At 45.9% G+C, this 18,854-nt stretch overlaps 1 protein-coding gene across 5 annotated transcripts in view; it reads right to left on the reverse strand.

Annotated features, from left to right (window-relative positions):
* The window catches only part of EPB41L1 (erythrocyte membrane protein band 4.1-like 1), a 203,199-nt gene that overhangs the window by 44,365 nt on the left and 139,980 nt on the right, over positions 1–18,854 (reverse strand). For all 5 annotated transcript variants that reach the window (XM_015413410.1, XM_015413408.1, XM_015413409.1 and 2 more), the window contains exons 3-6: positions 13,652–13,854; positions 8,420–8,584; positions 1,322–1,426; positions 1,180–1,222 (exon numbers count right to left, since the gene is read on the reverse strand). In XM_015413410.1, the coding sequence (XP_015268896.1) occupies positions 1,180–1,222; positions 1,322–1,426; positions 8,420–8,584; positions 13,652–13,840 (502 nt within the window). In that variant the 5' untranslated portion in view covers positions 13,841–13,854. The remainder of the gene's footprint in view (positions 1–1,179; positions 1,223–1,321; positions 1,427–8,419; positions 8,585–13,651; positions 13,855–18,854) is intronic.

An 18,854-nucleotide genomic window follows, 5' to 3' on the forward strand; every position in this document is an offset into this window, starting at 1 on the left:
AGGAATGATCTCCAAATGCTAACAGGCAGTGGGGCTAGTGATAGAGCTTTAGAGTGCTTCTTCTCCAGATTTGTGCTAACTGGGAGTCTAAAGACCAGTAAAGCAGTTACCATGAACAAAAATCACCTCAGAGAAACCGGATACAAGCAGCCCACCTGCTACATGCCAAGCTACACAGCACGGCTACATCCATTTCAAAAGACCAGGCTATTTCCACAGTATCCTTCTAATCATTTTGCATCTGCTTGGTCAGGCCTATATCATTAGAACCGCTTATTAACTGATACGGTGCCTCCATCATGCAAAATGCTTTACAGTCATCATCTTGACTACATCCCTTTCAGATAGGCTTGCCACCACTATTACTCCTGTTTAACAAACAGTGACTGACAAAAGATGCTGTTACAACAGAAGTCCAAATGGCTGAGATCCACGCATGAGGTGGAATTAGAACTTATGCCCCCCCACCATCAAGGCCCTGCTTCTGGTTGGACACTGAGGAAACAAGAGGCTGGAAAATTAATCTGATCCAGCAAGCTGTTCTTAGGTAAAGGTAAAGGTTCCCTTGCTCGAAAGCCAGTCGAATCCAACTCTAGGGTTGGGGTGCTCATCTCCGTTTCAAAGCCGAAGAGCCAGCGCTGTCCGAAGACGTTTCCGTGGTCATGTAGCTGGCATGACTAAACACCAAGGCGCAGGGAACGCTGTTACCTTCCCACCGAAGTGGTACCTATTTATCTACTTGCAATTTCTTGCTTTCGAACTGCTAGGTTGGCAGGAGCTGGAACTAGAGACGGGAGCTCACTCCGTCATGCGGCAACTCGGGTCTCGAACTGCTGAACTACTGACCTTCCACAGCCTGCAGTTCAGCATCTTAACCACTTGAGCCACCAAACTACTAATCTGGTTTGGAGCATTGGAAAACTGCAGGTATTAACCTTTAAGATACGACTACCCAGTCAGCATCTACTGCTCTCTCCTCACTTCCCCAAGATCTCTTTGGAAAACCAGTCCCTCTGAGTGCAGCAGCTGAATGGTTTACAAATGATGTCTAAGGGAACAGGGAAGCATTTTGCCTTCTTCACCCCTATCCATCAATGAAAGGTACATGGGCATTGCTACATCCACCCATATACCTTATGGACAGAAAAATCTTGAACACAATTGTTCTGGGCTACTCACTGCGAATCTGCTTTTTTATTTCCTTAGAGGGGTCCAGCCAGTTCTGAAATGGTAAGCAACAGTATGTCAGATGAAATCCTGTTTGAGAAGAACACCTTGAATGGACATGGCACAGGATTCCCCCAGAGCCACCCACACATACCTTCTGACTGTCTGAGTCACAGAATGTGAGTCCAAAATAATCCTTCTCCAGGAGATTGAGATGCTCACAGACCATGTCAAAGAGCACTTGGCCCCGGGCATGTTTCTGCAGGAGACACAAACATGTAGTGCAAGAATCAAAAGACCATCTGGAATACAGTCTCTTCCTCTTCCCGAAGTATACTGTGGAGCCACACAGGAACCATACCTGACCATACCCCCCCTCCCCCAAATTATAACTTGGTTTCTTTGAGCACACTGGAAGTTTTTAATGGCCCTATACATGACCCACAGGGCTACAAATGGTTGATTAAGGAAAGCTTTACAAGACGGCGGCAGTACAGTTAGGTTGCAATCCTAAGAACACTTTCCTAGGAATGAGCCCCACTGACTAAAATGGGACTTCAATATGAGCAGAACTGCTTCGGCTTGCTCCCTTAAGCCACTAACCCAATTCTTTGCAAGTTTCTGGCAACTGGTCCAGTAATTAGCACTAAGCACCTCTCCTGAGCCATGGCAACTTGCTGTCCCAGGATGGAAAGAGCCACCCAGCGTTCTTCCTGGCCAAGAGGAAAGGCCTATGCGGAGGCCTGACAAGTGCACACACTGAAAAGGGCTGAGCACACACCTATGAGAGTCTTACAGGACTCATTCCCTGGCCTGGGCTACCATTTCTCTGTTTTGTAGCTCTTTAAAGAGCCTTGGAAAAATCTTACCCAGTTGCAAAGAACTCTTTTGGGCATTTTTGCAGAAGCCATTCCTAACTATGAAAGAGCCAGAAGAGATAACTGTAACAGAGGCCCAAAGCTCCTTTTGGCACATAAAAAAGCACTTTGGGGGAGCACAGTTAGCAGGTGACCAAGGAATGGGAACACAGAGGGAAGGGGCTTGGTGGACAGGCAGATTTTGGTAAATAATTTGCCATTGTGCATAAAAGATACATATCCTTTGCACAGAAGATGTCTAGAAGGCCTTATGCCTTTCACTTTTCTAGGGGCAACCCTGAAAGCTTTCTAGAGAAGATCACAATGGACCACTCCAGCAGTGTCACCACACAAAGAACTGTACCAATGCTCCCTCTAAGCTGTGGAGTCTTGTGAGCAAAAATTCTACTTTGTGAGCTACTGGCATTAAAGTTGGGAGCAAGCAATTTGACTGCTGCATAAATTAGTCTGCACTGGGGCCATCCTTCCTGAGCTAAGACAAAAACGTGTGAACTGGAGGCTAAAAGAAATGTGAGCTAGCTCACAGTAACTCAGCTTAGAGGGAGCACTGTATGTTACTAATGGCTTTTAAAAAAATTAATAGTGATAAAAACAATAGACATGAAATTTCCAAACAGTTCTCCATTGGAAAACTTCTCCAGAGTATTTTCTTGTATGGGAATATTCTGAAGACAGTGGCAATAGGTTCACAACCAAAGATCCTGATTCTAAGTCCTGATATACTAGCTATTCTAGCACAGAGCAATAAATGCCAACAGAAGCCCTTTTCAATAAAGCAATTAACATTTTCCTACAGAAGCACTTCATTGTATCCAAAGACTCTTCATTAACCAGCACAGCAAAAGGCACTGCATCAATTTAGGCATATAAAATGTTTGTTTGTCTGTTTGTTTTAATTGTAAGAAGGTTCAGGAGATGAAATTTCATAAATGTCAGCATGCAGTGGGAAATCAGTGAAAGATACAGGCCTCTGTAACATCCTTGGTAGCCAGCTGATGATAAATCATGGCTTCCTAGGCTGCCTGGAGGAATATGTTGATCAGGAAATGGCCAGCTATGGCATACCTATTTGTATTAAGAAGCCTTTGTTAAACTCACATTTCTCTGTGTCATCGTGTTTAACATCAACCCAGTTCTTGCAGTGGCTTTGGATCAGCATGGAGATTCTAGCCCTCAGCTCAGTCTTGAAAAAACAATTTCCCTCATTTCTACTTATGTATGTCTCTTCTTGCTCTTCTAACTCTGTTCATCTCAGTCACTCCCACACAGGATATTTGTCCTGGGTTCGTTACTGTTGGGACACAGGGTTTTTCCCCCTGCTTCCCCAAAGCATCATGGTGCATTTCTATACCACAAAGGGTCTCCATGGCTTTTCTCCAGTATTTTCCAAACCTGTGAAGACTGCAATAAAGCCTGGATGGCTGCCATGTGGGTGGGAGTCTGGATTTTCCCACCTGCATGGCAGCCATTATTCCTGCCCCTGCCCTTCCCCCAGCCATTTAATTCCCCTGCTACTGTTTTTTTTTAAAATTGGCAATTGAATAATATATCAATATACTGCTACAACAATATGCATACCAGGCTCTCTGAACTTTAAGTGGAAAGGCATCTCTCCACAATGAAAGGAGCTACAGACTTTTTTTAAAAATGAAGGCTAGGAATTCAGAGAACCTGACACACACATGATTATAATGTTATATGCATACTAGAAATAATGCCCGTTGCGGAAATAAATACAACGAGATCTAGAAAGAGGCTCTGGGAGAGTGCTCTGGCTTTGGGCAAACAGTGTCAGTTTCCTGTGGCGACCTCAGCAGGGTTTAATGACAGAGTCCACTGTTTTCTCCAGAGGGACTGATCTCTGCTACCTGAAGAGCATTTGTATGTTTGAGTTATCTGTAGCCCTCACCTGGAGAGTGGTAACCATTGTTACCCATTCTCCTCTCCCCTATGAGGTATGTTATGCAACTGAAAATCCCAACTGCCTTGCGGGGGGGGGGGAGTTTGAGGTGTGGAATGGACTGAAGTCCAATCAGCTTCCATATGCAAAAGACCAGGTTGTCGCAGCAGTTGTGGTGTGGGCGGGACCCGGGCTTTGCCTTCTGATTGGTGGCGATATATGCTGAGGAGCAGTGCCATCAGCCATACACTAAGGGAGTGCATTTTAGAATTAGAACTTTGGCACCCACTATTCAATTATATATAAGGAGAGATAACAATATTCAATTGCTGGCTTAATGAAAAAGCCCCAGTGGTCCAGGAGAGGAGAGATGGCTGCTGTTGAGGGACTGGGGCAAGGAAACTGTGGGGAAACCTGCTGTGTGGAAGCCCCGCTGCCCCTGCACTGTATTGACAGCTTCAGCAGCAAGGAAGAAACCACACAAGCCTGCCCCACCCCCAAATGTGGAAATCCTCCTCCTCTCCTTCTGTCTTGCATCCTGTACTTGAAACAGTGTCCCCATCCCTTCGTAGGTGAAGCTTTCGCCCTCTGCTTAATAATCATTTATCTAACAAACCTACTCCTGACTCTTCTGTACCACCTTCGCCTCACCTTACCCAGCACTCCACTGTTGCTTGAAACTCCCATTTCCTTGCAGATTCCTGCCAATTACTCCCCCCCTTCCTATTAAAAAATTGATCATGTAATGCAGACAGTAAACCCTTCTGGTTTCATGTTTCAGTGCCCTGTACATAAAAGTTGGTAAGGCAGAATAGTAGAGTGATGTGGATCAACCAGTGTCTTCAGAGGACAACTAATTCCGTGAGTCCTGTTAGGTCTACAAAAGCCTCTCTGGCTTTGAAAGTTCCTTTAATAATGTATTCTATCCCCCCCTCCTTTTTATTTGCTTAAGAGAACTTTCATCTCTGTAGCAATCAGCTCTTCTTCAGTCAGTAAAGCTCCCTCTCAGAACCTCACTGTTGGCTAAAGAGCCCGTCGGTGACAGTGCCGGGATCAAAGACTGCCTCTGATCCTTTTCAGCCCTCCCTCCTCAGTCCTTTACTTTGTTTTATTTATCTGGTCATTTTTTTTTCACCACCTTTTTTTCAAATGAATCAAAACATCTTTCATTATAAAGAAAACCAATAATCCATCAGAAATCATCAATAAAAATGGTAACTAAAACAAATCATATAATACACTAAACCTCCACAGCACTGTTTAAACAGTAGGATTTAACACTGTCCACTACAAACAGATAGTGATGGACACTGATGAGGGCCTTTTGTGAGACGGGCCACTACTAGAAAGGCTCTGTTATACAAACAACTTGGTTGTACTTTCTTCAAGCAAGGCCTTAGAGTTTAACAAGCATTCGAGAAGATATGGGAAAAGAGATTCCCAATCTCATTTTGGGTCCAAGCTAATTTAGGAGTTCAAGGGTCATATGTAACAAATTGAGCCTGGAAACAGGACTGAAACCTGCTGGCCAGGAACTCCATAAATGCTATTACCAATCAAGAACCAACACATAAAAATTCAAAGTATATTTCATCTGGTCTTAGCAGACTAACTTTCTATTAGCCAAACTGTAACTGAGACTGCATCTCCTTGATCTGCCAACCAACCAACTAACCAACAGGCCAGCCCCCTGCTGCAAAGCAATAACCCTAACATAAGCATTTGATTGGGGCTAATATCGGTGGAAAGTGCCATCAAGTTGCAGCTGACTAATGGGGATCCCACAGGGTTTTCAAGGCAAGAAACAAACAGAGGTGGTTTGCCATTGCCTGCCTCTGCATAGCAACCCTGGACTTCCTTGGCGGTCTCCCATCCAAATACTAACCAGGGCTGACCTGGCTTAACTTCCAAGATCTGATGAGATCGGGCTATTAGGCCATCCAGGGCAGGGCAGCGCTAACAGGAGCTAAAAATAAAATCTGTTTCTACCCTCCATCTTCTAGAAAATCGTGGCTCACTCCCTCTGGAAGGAGTCCTCCCTTAAGAGAACAAGTTAGAGCTGTAACATGCAAGAGATATGCCATACTTTTTTCATAATGGGAACAACAGTTTACAGTGCTGCCGAGAAAATTAACTAATCCGTGCTCGTGCTGAAGCACTATGTGCAAATAATTCACTGCATTCCAGTAGCTGCCGTACCTGAAAATTAAAGCCTGTTTTTCCTTTCTGTGCCATTCACACCCCCTGCAACCCCCTATACTTGTGTATCCATTCATGCACACGTGATCTTTTATTTTTCTCCTCATCAGCATTTTCTTGAAGAAGAGATGTGTGATCCTCAGATTTTTTGCTTTTGCTTCCGCATTTCCCATACTCAATTGGACCAACAAAAGATGTTGCCTTAATTGGCAAAGGCTGGTGAGTCACTGCATAGCTACCGTCGCTCTAAGTGGAAAGAGAAGCTTGAATATCTCAAAATACTAATTATCCAGGAGCTAGTGGGGGGAGCGGGTGTTCAGCATCTTTGCCAACAGTATTATAACTGATGAGGGAGCAAATCAGACATGACAGACTCAGCCTCTCAGCAAAACTTGGAGAGTAGGCTGGGGTGGGGAGATGCTTCTCTAGCAGCTTTAGCCTAGGACTCACTACAGCTTTACCCAACTGACAGACCACACCAGCGAAATGGCTCACCAAGATCATCATCAACATCTCTCCTATCCTATCGTCACAGAGGCTGACAGAACCCCCAGTCACTCAAGACACAGCATGTGTGTGTCTTAGAAGAAGCTAGGCACTTGGCTGTACGTGTTTCAGAGGCCTCTCTGCTTCTGGACAAGTCCTTAAATTAAAGGACTTTGCTTTAGTTACTTCATCAGAGTAACACAGAGGAACATGACCTCTCCTCTGTATAGAGGCCCAAGCACAGAACATCCAGCAGCTAGGCCCAACCCTTTTTAAACTCACATCTATGTTGTTCCAGTCCTGCATCTATGTATTTTGCTGAGGTGCACACATTTGTTTAAAATGGACGTGCCTACTCTGGCTTTAAAAGGGAAATTCATGAAGAATATGCTTTATCAACAGCTACTAGCCATGATGGCTAAATGCAGAGAAACGACAGCAGGGAGGGCCTTTATGCCGTTCTTACGAGCTCTCTGGATGTATCTGCTTGGCCATTGTGTGCGTGGGCGGGGGGAGGATGCTGAACTAGACAGATCTTTGACCTGATCGGGGTTCTTATCTGTACATAAGCAGCAGCACTGAGCATCTTCCCACTTCTTTAATAGTATGCAACTGCACACCCTTGTAAAATTAGTTGTCCAACTCTTGGCGACCCCAAGGACCACATCACACCATCTTCCATAACTCCCAATTTGGAAGCAACATCAGGAATATCATCATATTCCCTGGGTCACTTCTTCCTTGCCAGTTCTCTCTCTCTCTCTCTCTCTCTCTCTCTCTCTCTCTCTCTCACTCTCTCTCTCTCTCACACACACACACACACACACACACACACACACACACCACAAACACACACAACACTTTTCTTTTTTTCATACTGTTTTGGGCTCTGTAGGTATTATGGGTGTGTCCCCACTCTTCTTTTCCATGGTGATACCAGAATAACCTGACTTCAAAAAATCCACAGTATTGATTGTTTATAGGCCTATCAACAAAAGAAGAAAATCCCTGAGGACAAGAGGGTCTATCTGCAGCAGACAGTAAACATGTTCCCCCGCCAAGGTTTCAGATTGTAGCCTATTCACACAGAGGAGACACACTTTCCACTGCAGATCCTTTTGCATTCACAGGCTACAGCAGGGACATGTGTGTCTCATCCCTCCCTGACAAGGCCTTTAAGATGGCACCCCTCCTTCTTCTCCAAACAAATGAACGTGCTCTGCTCATTTTATTAGGGAACAGTGATTCTGCTCAGGTATCCTTGCATCCTGCAGGAAAGTGGAAATAAGGAAATAACCCACAGAATTTTTAAGGGGTTGATTTGGCACATCTTTAGAATTTGCAGCAAGGTTTTATAATGGCCTAAACTTCCTGACTATATGCTATTAATACCCTCCCCTCCTGAGGGAATCCAGCTAGGATCACAGTTACACAAGGCTCACTCTCTCGCACACACAGGCCTACACTTCATTTTCACCATAAAACACAAATCGCAGGCAGCCCACGCTCAGAAATGTATGAGTCACACCGGTTTTCCATGTGGATCCCTACAGGGAGGGAGTGAAGTGCGTGCGTGCGTGCACTCATGAATCTATGGCAAGGCAAAAACCATGGTCTGATTAACATACTGTCTTTTTTTTAAAAGTGCATTTCAGTTGGCTCTCTCACACTGGATACTGACACTCAGGGCCTACAATACTGTAGAATACACAATTTCCAGAAGCTTATTATCAGGTTAAAAGGTTCAATCAGAGAGTCCATGACAAAGGAACACAGGCCCTGGGCTTACCTCCACTTCACACTCATACTCTGAGGCATCAAGCAAGGTCACTCTGCAGATGGCACTCTTGAGCTTTTTGGTGACTTTCTGAGGTGATTTCTGAGTCTTGCTGGGGGTGGTTCTCTCAGATATCCCATCTGCTTCACTGTAGTCTTTTTCGTCCATGTCCACAGCCTTGTAAGGGGGCAGAGTGGGAGATGAAAGCAAATGTAAAACAAGGAAATCTTAATAAAGAAACCTGAAGTATCTAAATTATGCTCTTAAATTAAGAGAGTGACCAAATCTAAATCCTCCACTTGCCAGGACTGGTTTATTACTTACCAGCTGGCTTGTGCATTTGTCTTTACAGGGGATTTCCCCAAATACCCACTCCTGTTGATTTTTTTTGGAGACAAACCTTCCTTGGTGTCAGTTATTTGTACCCTGAAAGTTAGGTTAGAATCAGATTAACCCACCTCTATTTATATGCAATCAACTGAATTACTGACATGGTCTACACTGATCCCTAGACCACACACAATGCTCTTGTTCCTATTCTCTGTTTTGGAGAAAAGTTGGGGGGGGGGAGGAGATTGGATTTATACCCCGCCCTTCACTACCCAAAGGAGTCTCAGAGCGGCTCACAAACTCCTTTCCCTTCCTCTCCTCACAACAGACACCCTGTGAGGTAGGCGGGGCTGAGAGAGCTCTTGACAGAAACTGCTCTTTTTCAAGAACAGCTCTTGTCAGAACTACGGCTTGCCCAAGGTCATCCAGCCAGGTGCAAGTGGAGGAGTGGGGAATCAAACCCGGTTCTCCCAGATTAGAGTCCGTGCACTTAACCACTACACCAAACTTGACGTTTTTGGACTTGTACTATAATATTAGCTGAACACAAAAGGATATTACTATAGTATTTTGGGAAAATAGAAGCAACATTTCTCTGATTTTGGTTGTTTCCCTTCCCTACTTTTTAGCTTTTCTTAACATGCTGATGCTTATTCTTTCTTTCTTCAAGACATTAATATTGCCTCTTCTGAGACCTGCTAGAGGCAGCTCACAAAATAAAACAAGATGAAAAACATGAAAAAAATAAGATCCTTAAAACTAACAACCATTAAAAACCTGCCAATAAAACCCAGAGACATAAAAGCCCCGGTAATCATAATGTATACACAGCCATTCTCTCACTTTCTTTGTGATGCTAGTGCCCAGCAAGGTTTTATCTATTTTATCCAAGTGTGGGGGTAAAACCCCCAGAAAGCAATAGATGTACTCCCAGGTGGTTGCAATAATCTCCAGCGGGCAAATTGGTTCTTGTTAAGCTTCAGCATCAAAGCACTATAAAAATGTCCACGGCTTCTCACTCTCCACAGGTGACTTGGACAAAAAACCACAATCCCTCTGGAGACCAGATTTCAGCCTACACTGTAAGCTAGAAAAGGAGGCCTCTTCCCATTGGTGGTGTCCTGGACATCAATCCAGCACTCAGCGGTACTATCTGAGCTGCTTAGTTATAACCCTTTACACTAATAATGTCTGAAACAGAACCCAGGGGAATGAGGCTGGCAGAAGGCTGATTTTAACCACAAAAAATTGCCCTTTGATAGAATTACCCGGAGAGAGAGAAGCTTGCACGTTCCTAACAATTCGTTCTCACACCGTGTCCACCATAATGAAAAATACCACACTTGCTAACCCCCATCTTCTTCTCCAAAAGGGCTTCTCCAAATCAATGGACACACAGAACACAATGCATCATATGACTCAGATGGGACAGCACTGGGGATCTCCCAGTTCGTGTAGTGGCTCCTGGGTAAACTGTTTGAGAGGGCCTCAGAGTGATGAACTTGTTTCTAATTCCTACCTTAATGACAATTCAGACTCTTGATTTCAAGTAGACTTAAGAACACTTATGTATCTCATTCCAAGCCAGGCGCCCCATGGACTGCTCAGCCTGTGATGGTACCGCCTGCCAGATTCACTACTGCAAAATTGCTGTGCTGCTTCTTACCTAGCAGGCCACACTTTCACTTCCTGAGGGACCACCTTTCCCCACATGTCCCCCAGAGGGCACTGTGTTCAGGGTCCCAAAATCATCTGGCCCTCCCTGGTCCCAAAGATGCCAGCTGGCCTCAACCAGGGCCTTCTCAGTGGCGGCTCCATACTGATGGAACGAGCTCCCAGAAGACACCAGGGGCCTATGGGACCTTTTATAGTTCCGCACGGCCTACAAGACAGAGCTCTTCCACCAGGCCTTTAATGAGGAGCCTCATATAACAACTGTACTGTGCTTAGGCCTGCCCCCCTGGACTCACTATCAGCAGCCTGTGCTTGCCAGCAAAACTGGTTGGGATAAGCTGAATTACAACACTGACCATTCCCTTCTGACTAATCCAACATGTCCTGCTGTGACCGCTATTACAATCTATTACTACCATCAAGTTTGCTCTAGCACCTTAGCACTTTATGACTGTTTATAATTGTTACACTTAACAGTGATGTTTTATATTTATGCTGCTTTTATGTTTTTTAAACTTTGATGTAAGCTGCCCTAAGCCTGCCTCGGTGGGGAGGGCAGGATATGGTGTGGTACTTTGTACTTGCTCCCTGACGTGGGGAGGATTACCAAGAGAATTGCACACCATTTTCAGTTACCTCGCAGACACCCTCCCATCAGAAAATGAGGAGTCTCCTAAGGGAGTCTGTGATGAAACCCTCTATGGTAACCTCCCATTTTATGTGGAACGAAGTGCCTGTCAGGTTGCAAGGAGCATGTGCCTCTCTCACGTGCTGCTTTTAACCAAGTCTGAACTTGGTTCAGGACTCTGGAGCAGCCTCTTATTCCTGATGGGAGGACAAGGAGACAGCACACAATACTCCTGGTTCCAGATACCGTAGAAGCTCTTCAACGTCTTGATCTTGGGGGAGTGTGACATGGACAGGCCAAGCTATGGGGGGTGGGTTATGACATCCTAGCCAGGGGAAATAAAGACCCTGAATGCAGCTTCTCCAGAGGGAATCCAGCATTCCTGGTTCAAGGACCTGGCTATCCCTGCTTTAAGCAGCACATGAACCTGCATTCTGGCTGGTGGCTTAATCTCATTCAGAAGTTCTTACCACCAAATCCTGCAGGACACCCTGACCTTGTCCATCCTGTTTTTGACCTACAGTTCATCTTGCGCTTTGCTCTGGTTTGTAAATCTGACTCGGGTTTGCAAGTCTGACCCTGCACGTCGGCTCTCGGGGGACAGTCTACCTGCCTGCTTCTGTTCTTGGGCCCTGACAGCCTGTCTCCTTGATCCTTCCTAACCTGAAAATGATCAGATTAGATAGCATTCAGAATCAAGAAACTCTGTGCAACACTATCCTGCCCCACCATGTATCCTAATCTGATGAGGACTCTGATTCATCACCTAACATGAATGGAGAAAGAACATTTCACCTTCTACCTTCTAGAAACAAGACAGACCAAAGTGATTGCAGTGTGAAAGCTTGTACTATATTGTTATTTCCAATGCTGCTGTCTACCCATTGCTTAGAGGAATTGTTGGTTTCACAAGTCTCAGTAGGATACTACTTTTTAAAAAAGCAGATTCTCTGAATTTGTATAATCCTACATTAAATCCAGGAACAGCAAAGGAAGATACCCCCAAGGTGTATATGCAGAAAGTAAAGACTGCTATATGATTTGTTTATAGAGATCAATCTTGTCTGGTCGTCCATGAAAGTCATAGGGGTACGTTAGTCTTTGGTGTGTTCCAGAGCACACAGGACCCAGAGGGAATGTGCAGCACCCCAAGACAGATTCAACAAAAAATGCAAAAAAAATTGCAAGAATGATTAACTTACTGGGGTACCTCAGAGCTGTCTGCAGCTCCTGCTTTACTTCTCCAAATTCTAAACATGTTTATTCAGAAGAATATTTTCTTGATTTTAATGAAACTTATTTCCATGCAAGTAGGCTGACAATTGCGGCCTAGAAGGACTTAGGCAAGTTCATAATATTCAAAGGTACATGCACCCCATGACAAACAGCTGCTGTTCAATCAGCTCTGGACAACTGCAAGTGGTTTTGAGCACATTTTCTAAACCAATCAAATAGCTGCAAGATATTTTATCAAATGGAAAGTGCCCTCAGATAGCCCAGAATCAGTACAGATAATTTCCATGCATATCAGATGGAAATAGCTTTTGGCAAATGATATGGCAGCTCTAAGCACAAAACACCACTTCTCAGTACACACGGCCTTTTAGCCAATAGCTTGGGTTTTTAAGTTTAATTATATAATTAGCTTGTTTTTGCTCTCTCCTTTGACCTGTTTAACCTTCTTCCCCAATGCCAAGGGCTCAAATGGTTATCTTTTGCTTGCTGGAAGAGGACCCACCATTGATTTTATTTATATGATTGTTCTGGTGACTTGCAACTAATTCATTAACTTTGCTGGTTATCTATTTCTCTCCAAACTCTGCACTTTGGGATGAGATGTAAAGGTGCTCAATTGACTCATGAAAAAAACTTACTTTAAAAAAAGGAAAGGATTGTGGATGGGAAAAAAGTAAGATACCCAAGGACCATAAATGCTACACTGCTAATCTCACCACTTCATTATATTTTAGTAGAGAAACAGAGATCCTGAAGTTCAATGGGAAATTAAGAACCTGGAGAGCTGCTGCCAGTCTGAGTAGACAATATCGACCTTGATGGACCAATGACCTGATTCAGTTCATGTGATGTCAGGAGGACTTGCCTAAAATCCAAGTTCTGTAACCTGGGGTATCCTTCCCACTAACAGCAAAAATTGTGGGTGATAGACATGATCATTTAGCAGTGAGAGAAAAGCCAGGGCTCATTCATCAGTTTGAGATGTAGCAGTTTTAGTTGCTTCATGCTGACTTCCATCTGTGCTGCCATAGACTGTGGTGTACCTGCTATTCACCACTTGCGTAGCTGCATCCAAATCAGCCTCTGACATTCATAGTCGCCTGGTAAGTTGAAGCTGTGACTGAATGCAAAAGGCCTATTGGGGCTTACCTTGGTACGCAGAATGCCCATGACTGTTTTGCTCACAGTAGGACAAAGCTGCATCTGTCACAGGCTCTGTCATTCACATGACTGAACTCTTACTCTGCATATGCTTAAAGTCACTCTGTTCTTTATTAATGCTGCAGATGGTCAAGGGCTGACCCCTGACACCAAAGACACCTTGCAGGGCTTGGCTCTGGGGATGGTGGTACTCTAGATATGCAATCCAAACTCACCCGCTCTGCATGTTTGGAGTCACTGTGGGCTCCTGGCTTCTCGTTAGCATCCGCTTCCTGGTTGTTTGCTGTGGGAACAGAGCTACCGGTCATTGCATCTGGCCCACTTGCTGCTGCCTCTAGCTGCTGCTGCGGAGTTTCCTCTTGGGTATTCTTCACCTCGGAATCTGGGCCCGTCTCTGTCGTCATGGTTACTAATTATTCTGCATTGGCAAAGTAAAACAAGAGGAGGGATTAAATGTGCAATCCTGACTTTTGAAACAATAAAAAACACACACTTCCTTAGCCTGTAGGGATACACATGGATCTGGTGATGTCTCACACATCGGCAACTGCAAGGCAACGTCACTGTAGAAAGGTCTCTAAATCAAATCCTTATGATCAATGAATCTGCCACTTGGACACCACAGTCTGTTCTCAAGCACACCACAGGGATATAATTATTTGAAGTAAACGTCTCCTGATGTAGCTGGCTGATATCTACATGTTCGCTGCCATCCTTTTGAAACTCAAGATTGCCAAGTGGGCATTTTAAGTACAGAACTTATAGCATAAAAGCAGAGACCCGTAAAACACCTTTTTCCCACAATGCCCAAGCTCCTTAGCAATCCACATAACAACCAACTCAGCTACTGGTTGCCCCTCATTCTTAAAAAATTGATTTCCCAGGTGGGCAAAACTCACCCCAGAAGAGCATGGGAAAGACATTCACAATATAAGCTATAATACAATTTTTCTGCAGTAATAAATGCAATGAGAAGCATAAAGCATTCCATACAGTAAAAGCGCTGTAGAGATACAAATAACAACAGGTGCTTCTTTAAAATAAGGAACACACAGCCACCACATTACAAGTCATATTCTAAAAAGGTCAATACGCAGAGAGGATGACGAATCTGTCTAAAGGATACATCTTCCCCTTTGTACTCTTTAAAGACATGGCATAAGAAACCACATCATGGTCATATCCAGACTACATTATAGCCATGCACTGGATGTAGGGCTGCTCTTGAAAAGTGTTCAGAAACTTCAATTAGTGCAGAATGCTGCAGCCAGGATGTTTACTGGAATGGGCTGTAGGGACTATATCACTCCAGACTGAGCCCATCTACACCGGCTGCTTATCTTGCTCCTGGGCACAATTCAAGGTGCTGCTGGTGTTAATGTTTAAAGCCCTAAACGGCTTGGGATCAGCATACCTGAACGACTGCCTACTCCCTTATGAACCTACCTGACCACTACAGTCATCTATGAGGCCCTGCTTTGGGTGCCCCTGGCTTCTGAGATTAGGCGGGTGGCAAGCCAGGAGAGGGCCTTTGTGGCTGTGGCAGTGAAACTCTGGGAGTCGACTTTTTTGTCTGTTTTTATGTGTGTGCATTTTGTGTGTGTGTGTGTGTATTTTAAATTGGCTTTAATTGTTTTAATGATGTGTTTTCGTTTGGCTTTAATGGTTTTTAAGGTATGCTTTTATTGTGCATGTTTTTAATCTGTTATCTGCCCCGGTGACCCTAATGAGGGCAGCAAGGCAGGGGATAAATTCTGTAAATAAACAAATAAATGCCACGTGAAATCAGTTATTTATATAATGCAATACAAAGCCTACTAGAGCTAAATTTTGGTAGCTGTCAGAGAGTGAACCACATTTGAAGCTACCTTGTGCCAAGTCAGACCATTGGTCTATTAAGGTCAATACTGCCAACTTTGACTGGCACTGGTTCTCCAGGGCCTCAGGTAAAAGCCTTGCTCATCATTTACTACCTGTCTGTGTTAACTGGAGATGCTGGGACTTTCTGCATGAAAAACAGAATGATCTGTCACTGAGTCATGGCCCCATCCTATTAGCAGGTGAGACACACATATCTCATATTTCAGCCTATGTGTGATCCAACTTCCAAAACACCTTTTTATTTACACACCAATTCTGCACACTGAATGGCTCATTACTGCTTCCCCACCCTACCTAGACAAATACCTGCCTTCCTCAAGTTAGATGTATTTGTCAGTACTGAATTATTCCTTAGCCATAGATAATTACTACCCATACCACCATGAACAGGCTTTCTAAATAGTCAGAATCGGAGTCCTGAGCCTGCCTGTACACCAGAATCAATCTTTCCACTCACTTGTTCTGGAGAAAGACAATGTGCACAGATATTGTGATTCAAAAGCAGGCACTCTCTGCTTGCTGAGTCCTGCCGTTGGGCAGACCACGTCCTGTGCATTGTCATCTTGGCTTAACGAGATGGCAGACATCACTGTGCATAAGGGCACAGATTAATGTGCTGGTGTCTGTGCCAAGCCAGAAACATCCCTCCAAATGACTATCATTGCTAATCGGTGCCCAGCTCTAAGGTCCTGTCCCAGGGCCAATACAGCCCACACAGCAGGTCCCACAGCTTGCCCAAGCTTATGGATGAACAAGATCCTAACAGACTGAGAAGCAGATTTTATTCTGATGTCTTCTTTGCCTGTGTAATGTATTGAAATGATTACATGAATCACCTCATAGGACTCCCCTGTTAAGCTTCGAGCCAGACCAGGGCTCCTCTGAGCAAACTTCCTATTGGCCGCTTCGTAACAGCGACCAATCAGAACGATACCATTCCCTAGGAGGGAAAGACTCCCATTGGTCTTTATTCTAGCAATCTCATTGGTTGTTATTTGTAAATAGGCGTGGCTACATTAGCCCGGTTATGTTTAAAAGGAGCATAAGCTCCCACTGTTTTCTGTTCTGGTTTCTTACTGAGTTAGTGCTTGCTCGTTACTTCCAATAAAGCTGAATCACTTGCTGAATCACTGTACGAGTCCTTTGTTAGCGCGATCTAACAATTGGCGACGAGGATGGGATGTTAGAGCAGGTAGGCAGCCCTGCGGACATCCACACTTCGGACTCGGAAGAAAGCGGGCAGAGCACAGCAGCCGATCCGGCGGAGGCGCCACCAGCTCCGGTGCCCAAGTCTCCCCCGATGGCTGGAAGCCAGAAGTTCGAGTGCTTCGAACCCTCCTCAGAAGACTGGGACTCCTACCTGTCCAGGTTCGAGTTCCATCTGGAGACCCACGACATCACCGATGAGGCGAAGAAACGAGCATGCCTCCTGAGTTCCTGCGGGAAGGGGACCTTCGACATAGCCAGGTCGTTGGTGGCCCCAACTGATATAAAGACTGTCACCTACGCTGACATCACGGAGAAGCTTAAGGCTCACTATTCTCCACAACCGTCGGAGATCGCCTGCCGGCACGCTTTTTACAAGCGGAACCAGGCCGGAGGCGAGACCATCGCAGATTTCGTGGCGGCCCTTCGCAAAGCCGCACGGCCATGTAATTTCCACAACGTGGAGGAAGCCCTCAGAGACCGTCTCGTCTGCGGTCTCAAAGATGAAAGGCTGCAACAGAGGCTGTTCGCCCGCACCACCCTGACCTGGGCAGTGGCCTACGAAGAGGCCGTGGCCGCGGAAGCAGCGGAGAAGTCCACGAAGGAGGTCCGCCAGCGGGTGGCAGAGCCCAGTATACACGCTCAACGAGACAGCGAGGGCGAAGACGCGGATGATGACGTCAACGCGGTTCGAGGCAAGCGGACCCCAGCGAAGACTACCAACGTCAAGCCTTGCTCCGGTTGTGGCGGGAAACACCAGCGCGACTCCTGTTGGGCTCGTGATGTCGACTGCAGAGCGTGTGGGCGGCGTGGTCATCTGGCCAGAGTCTGCAGATCAGCGAAGAAGGATCCCTCAACTAACAACCGGTCAGCGCAGAGGGGCACTCCAGTCAGCACCCAAGGCAAGACCCGTTCCTCAGCATCGGAAGCAAGCTGCCAGTTGACGGCGACCTTGTCGAGCGCATCGGCCGTAAATCGCACCAGCAGCCAGGGCAAGATCACCGTGACTCCACTCCTCGACGGCCGACCCTGTACAATGGAGGTGGACTCAGGATCGTCCGTGACGGTGATTTCTGCCGCGTCCTGGCGCCAGTTGTTCCCGAACCGAAGCCGGCGGCGGCTCCAGCCTGCGGGAACCAGAGTGTCCGACTTCCAGGGCAACCGAATTCCCTTGGCCGGACGGGACTCTGTTACTGTTGAGTATAAGGGGAAATGTGTTAAACTGTCATTCCTGATTGCAGAGGGAGACCGGGTTAACCTGCTAGGGTTAGATTGGTTTGAGCCATTGGGCATTGGTATTTCTGGGATTAACAGGATGTCTGAAAATAAATGGGGCATGCTGTACGACCTGTTCCCTGATGTATTTGCCGAAGGGTTGGGGAGGTACAAGGGCCCCCCGGTTGCGTTTGACTTAGATCCGTCAGTCAAACCTATTAGGTTGAAGTATCGGAAAGTACCTGTGTCTCTCAAACATAAGGTGGAAAAAGAGATTGACAAACTAGTTGAGCAAGGGGTTTTAGAGCCAGTACCATACAGCAAATGGGAGACCCCGATCGTAACCCCTGTCAAATCAGATGGGTCCATACGACTATGCGCCGATTACAAATGTACGATTAACAAGGCGCTGCAGCAACATTCGTACCCGGTCCCGGTAATAAGCCACATTTTGGCTTCCCTGGGGGGTGGCAAGATTTTCGCCAAATTTGACCTGGCCCAGGCATACCAGCAGTTGCCTGTCACCCCGGAGGCTGCCGAGGCCCAAACAATTGTAACCCACCAAGGGGCTTTTAAAGTGAACAGGCTGCAATTCGGGGTCAACGTAGCACCTGGGATTTTTCAGGGCCTCATGGAACGTCTACTAAGGGGGGTACCTGGCACAGTGCCCTATTTTGACGACGTGCTGATTGCGGGCGGGTCTGAACAGGAACTACTGGACCGGGTTAAAGAGGTCCTCAGGCGTTTTCAAAATGCCGGTCTCAGAGTTAAGCGCTCAAAATGCACGCTCGGGGTGGAAAGTGTGGACTTCCTGGGGTTTCGCATTGACGCAGAGGGAGTCCACCCCACGGATGAGAAGGTATCTGCAATCCAAAACGCCCCCAGGCCGGTGAGTAAGAAGGAGCTCCAATCCTTTTTAGGACTCCTGAATTTTTATCATGCGTTTTTACCGCATAAGGCATCAGTGGCGGCCCCTTTGCACGCGCTTTTGCACAAGGAGGCAAAATGGAAGTGGGGGCAGGCCGAGGAAAAGGCTTTTGTGGGAGTCAAGGAGCTGCTGACATCTAATGCCGTACTCACGCATTATGATGAACACAAGCTCCTGGTGTTAGCTGC

Source organism: Gekko japonicus, unplaced genomic scaffold (assembly GCF_001447785.1).
Source record: "Gekko japonicus isolate JY-2015 unplaced genomic scaffold, Gekko_japonicus_V1.1 scaffold79, whole genome shotgun sequence".
Taxonomy (NCBI): domain Eukaryota; kingdom Metazoa; phylum Chordata; class Lepidosauria; order Squamata; family Gekkonidae; genus Gekko; species Gekko japonicus.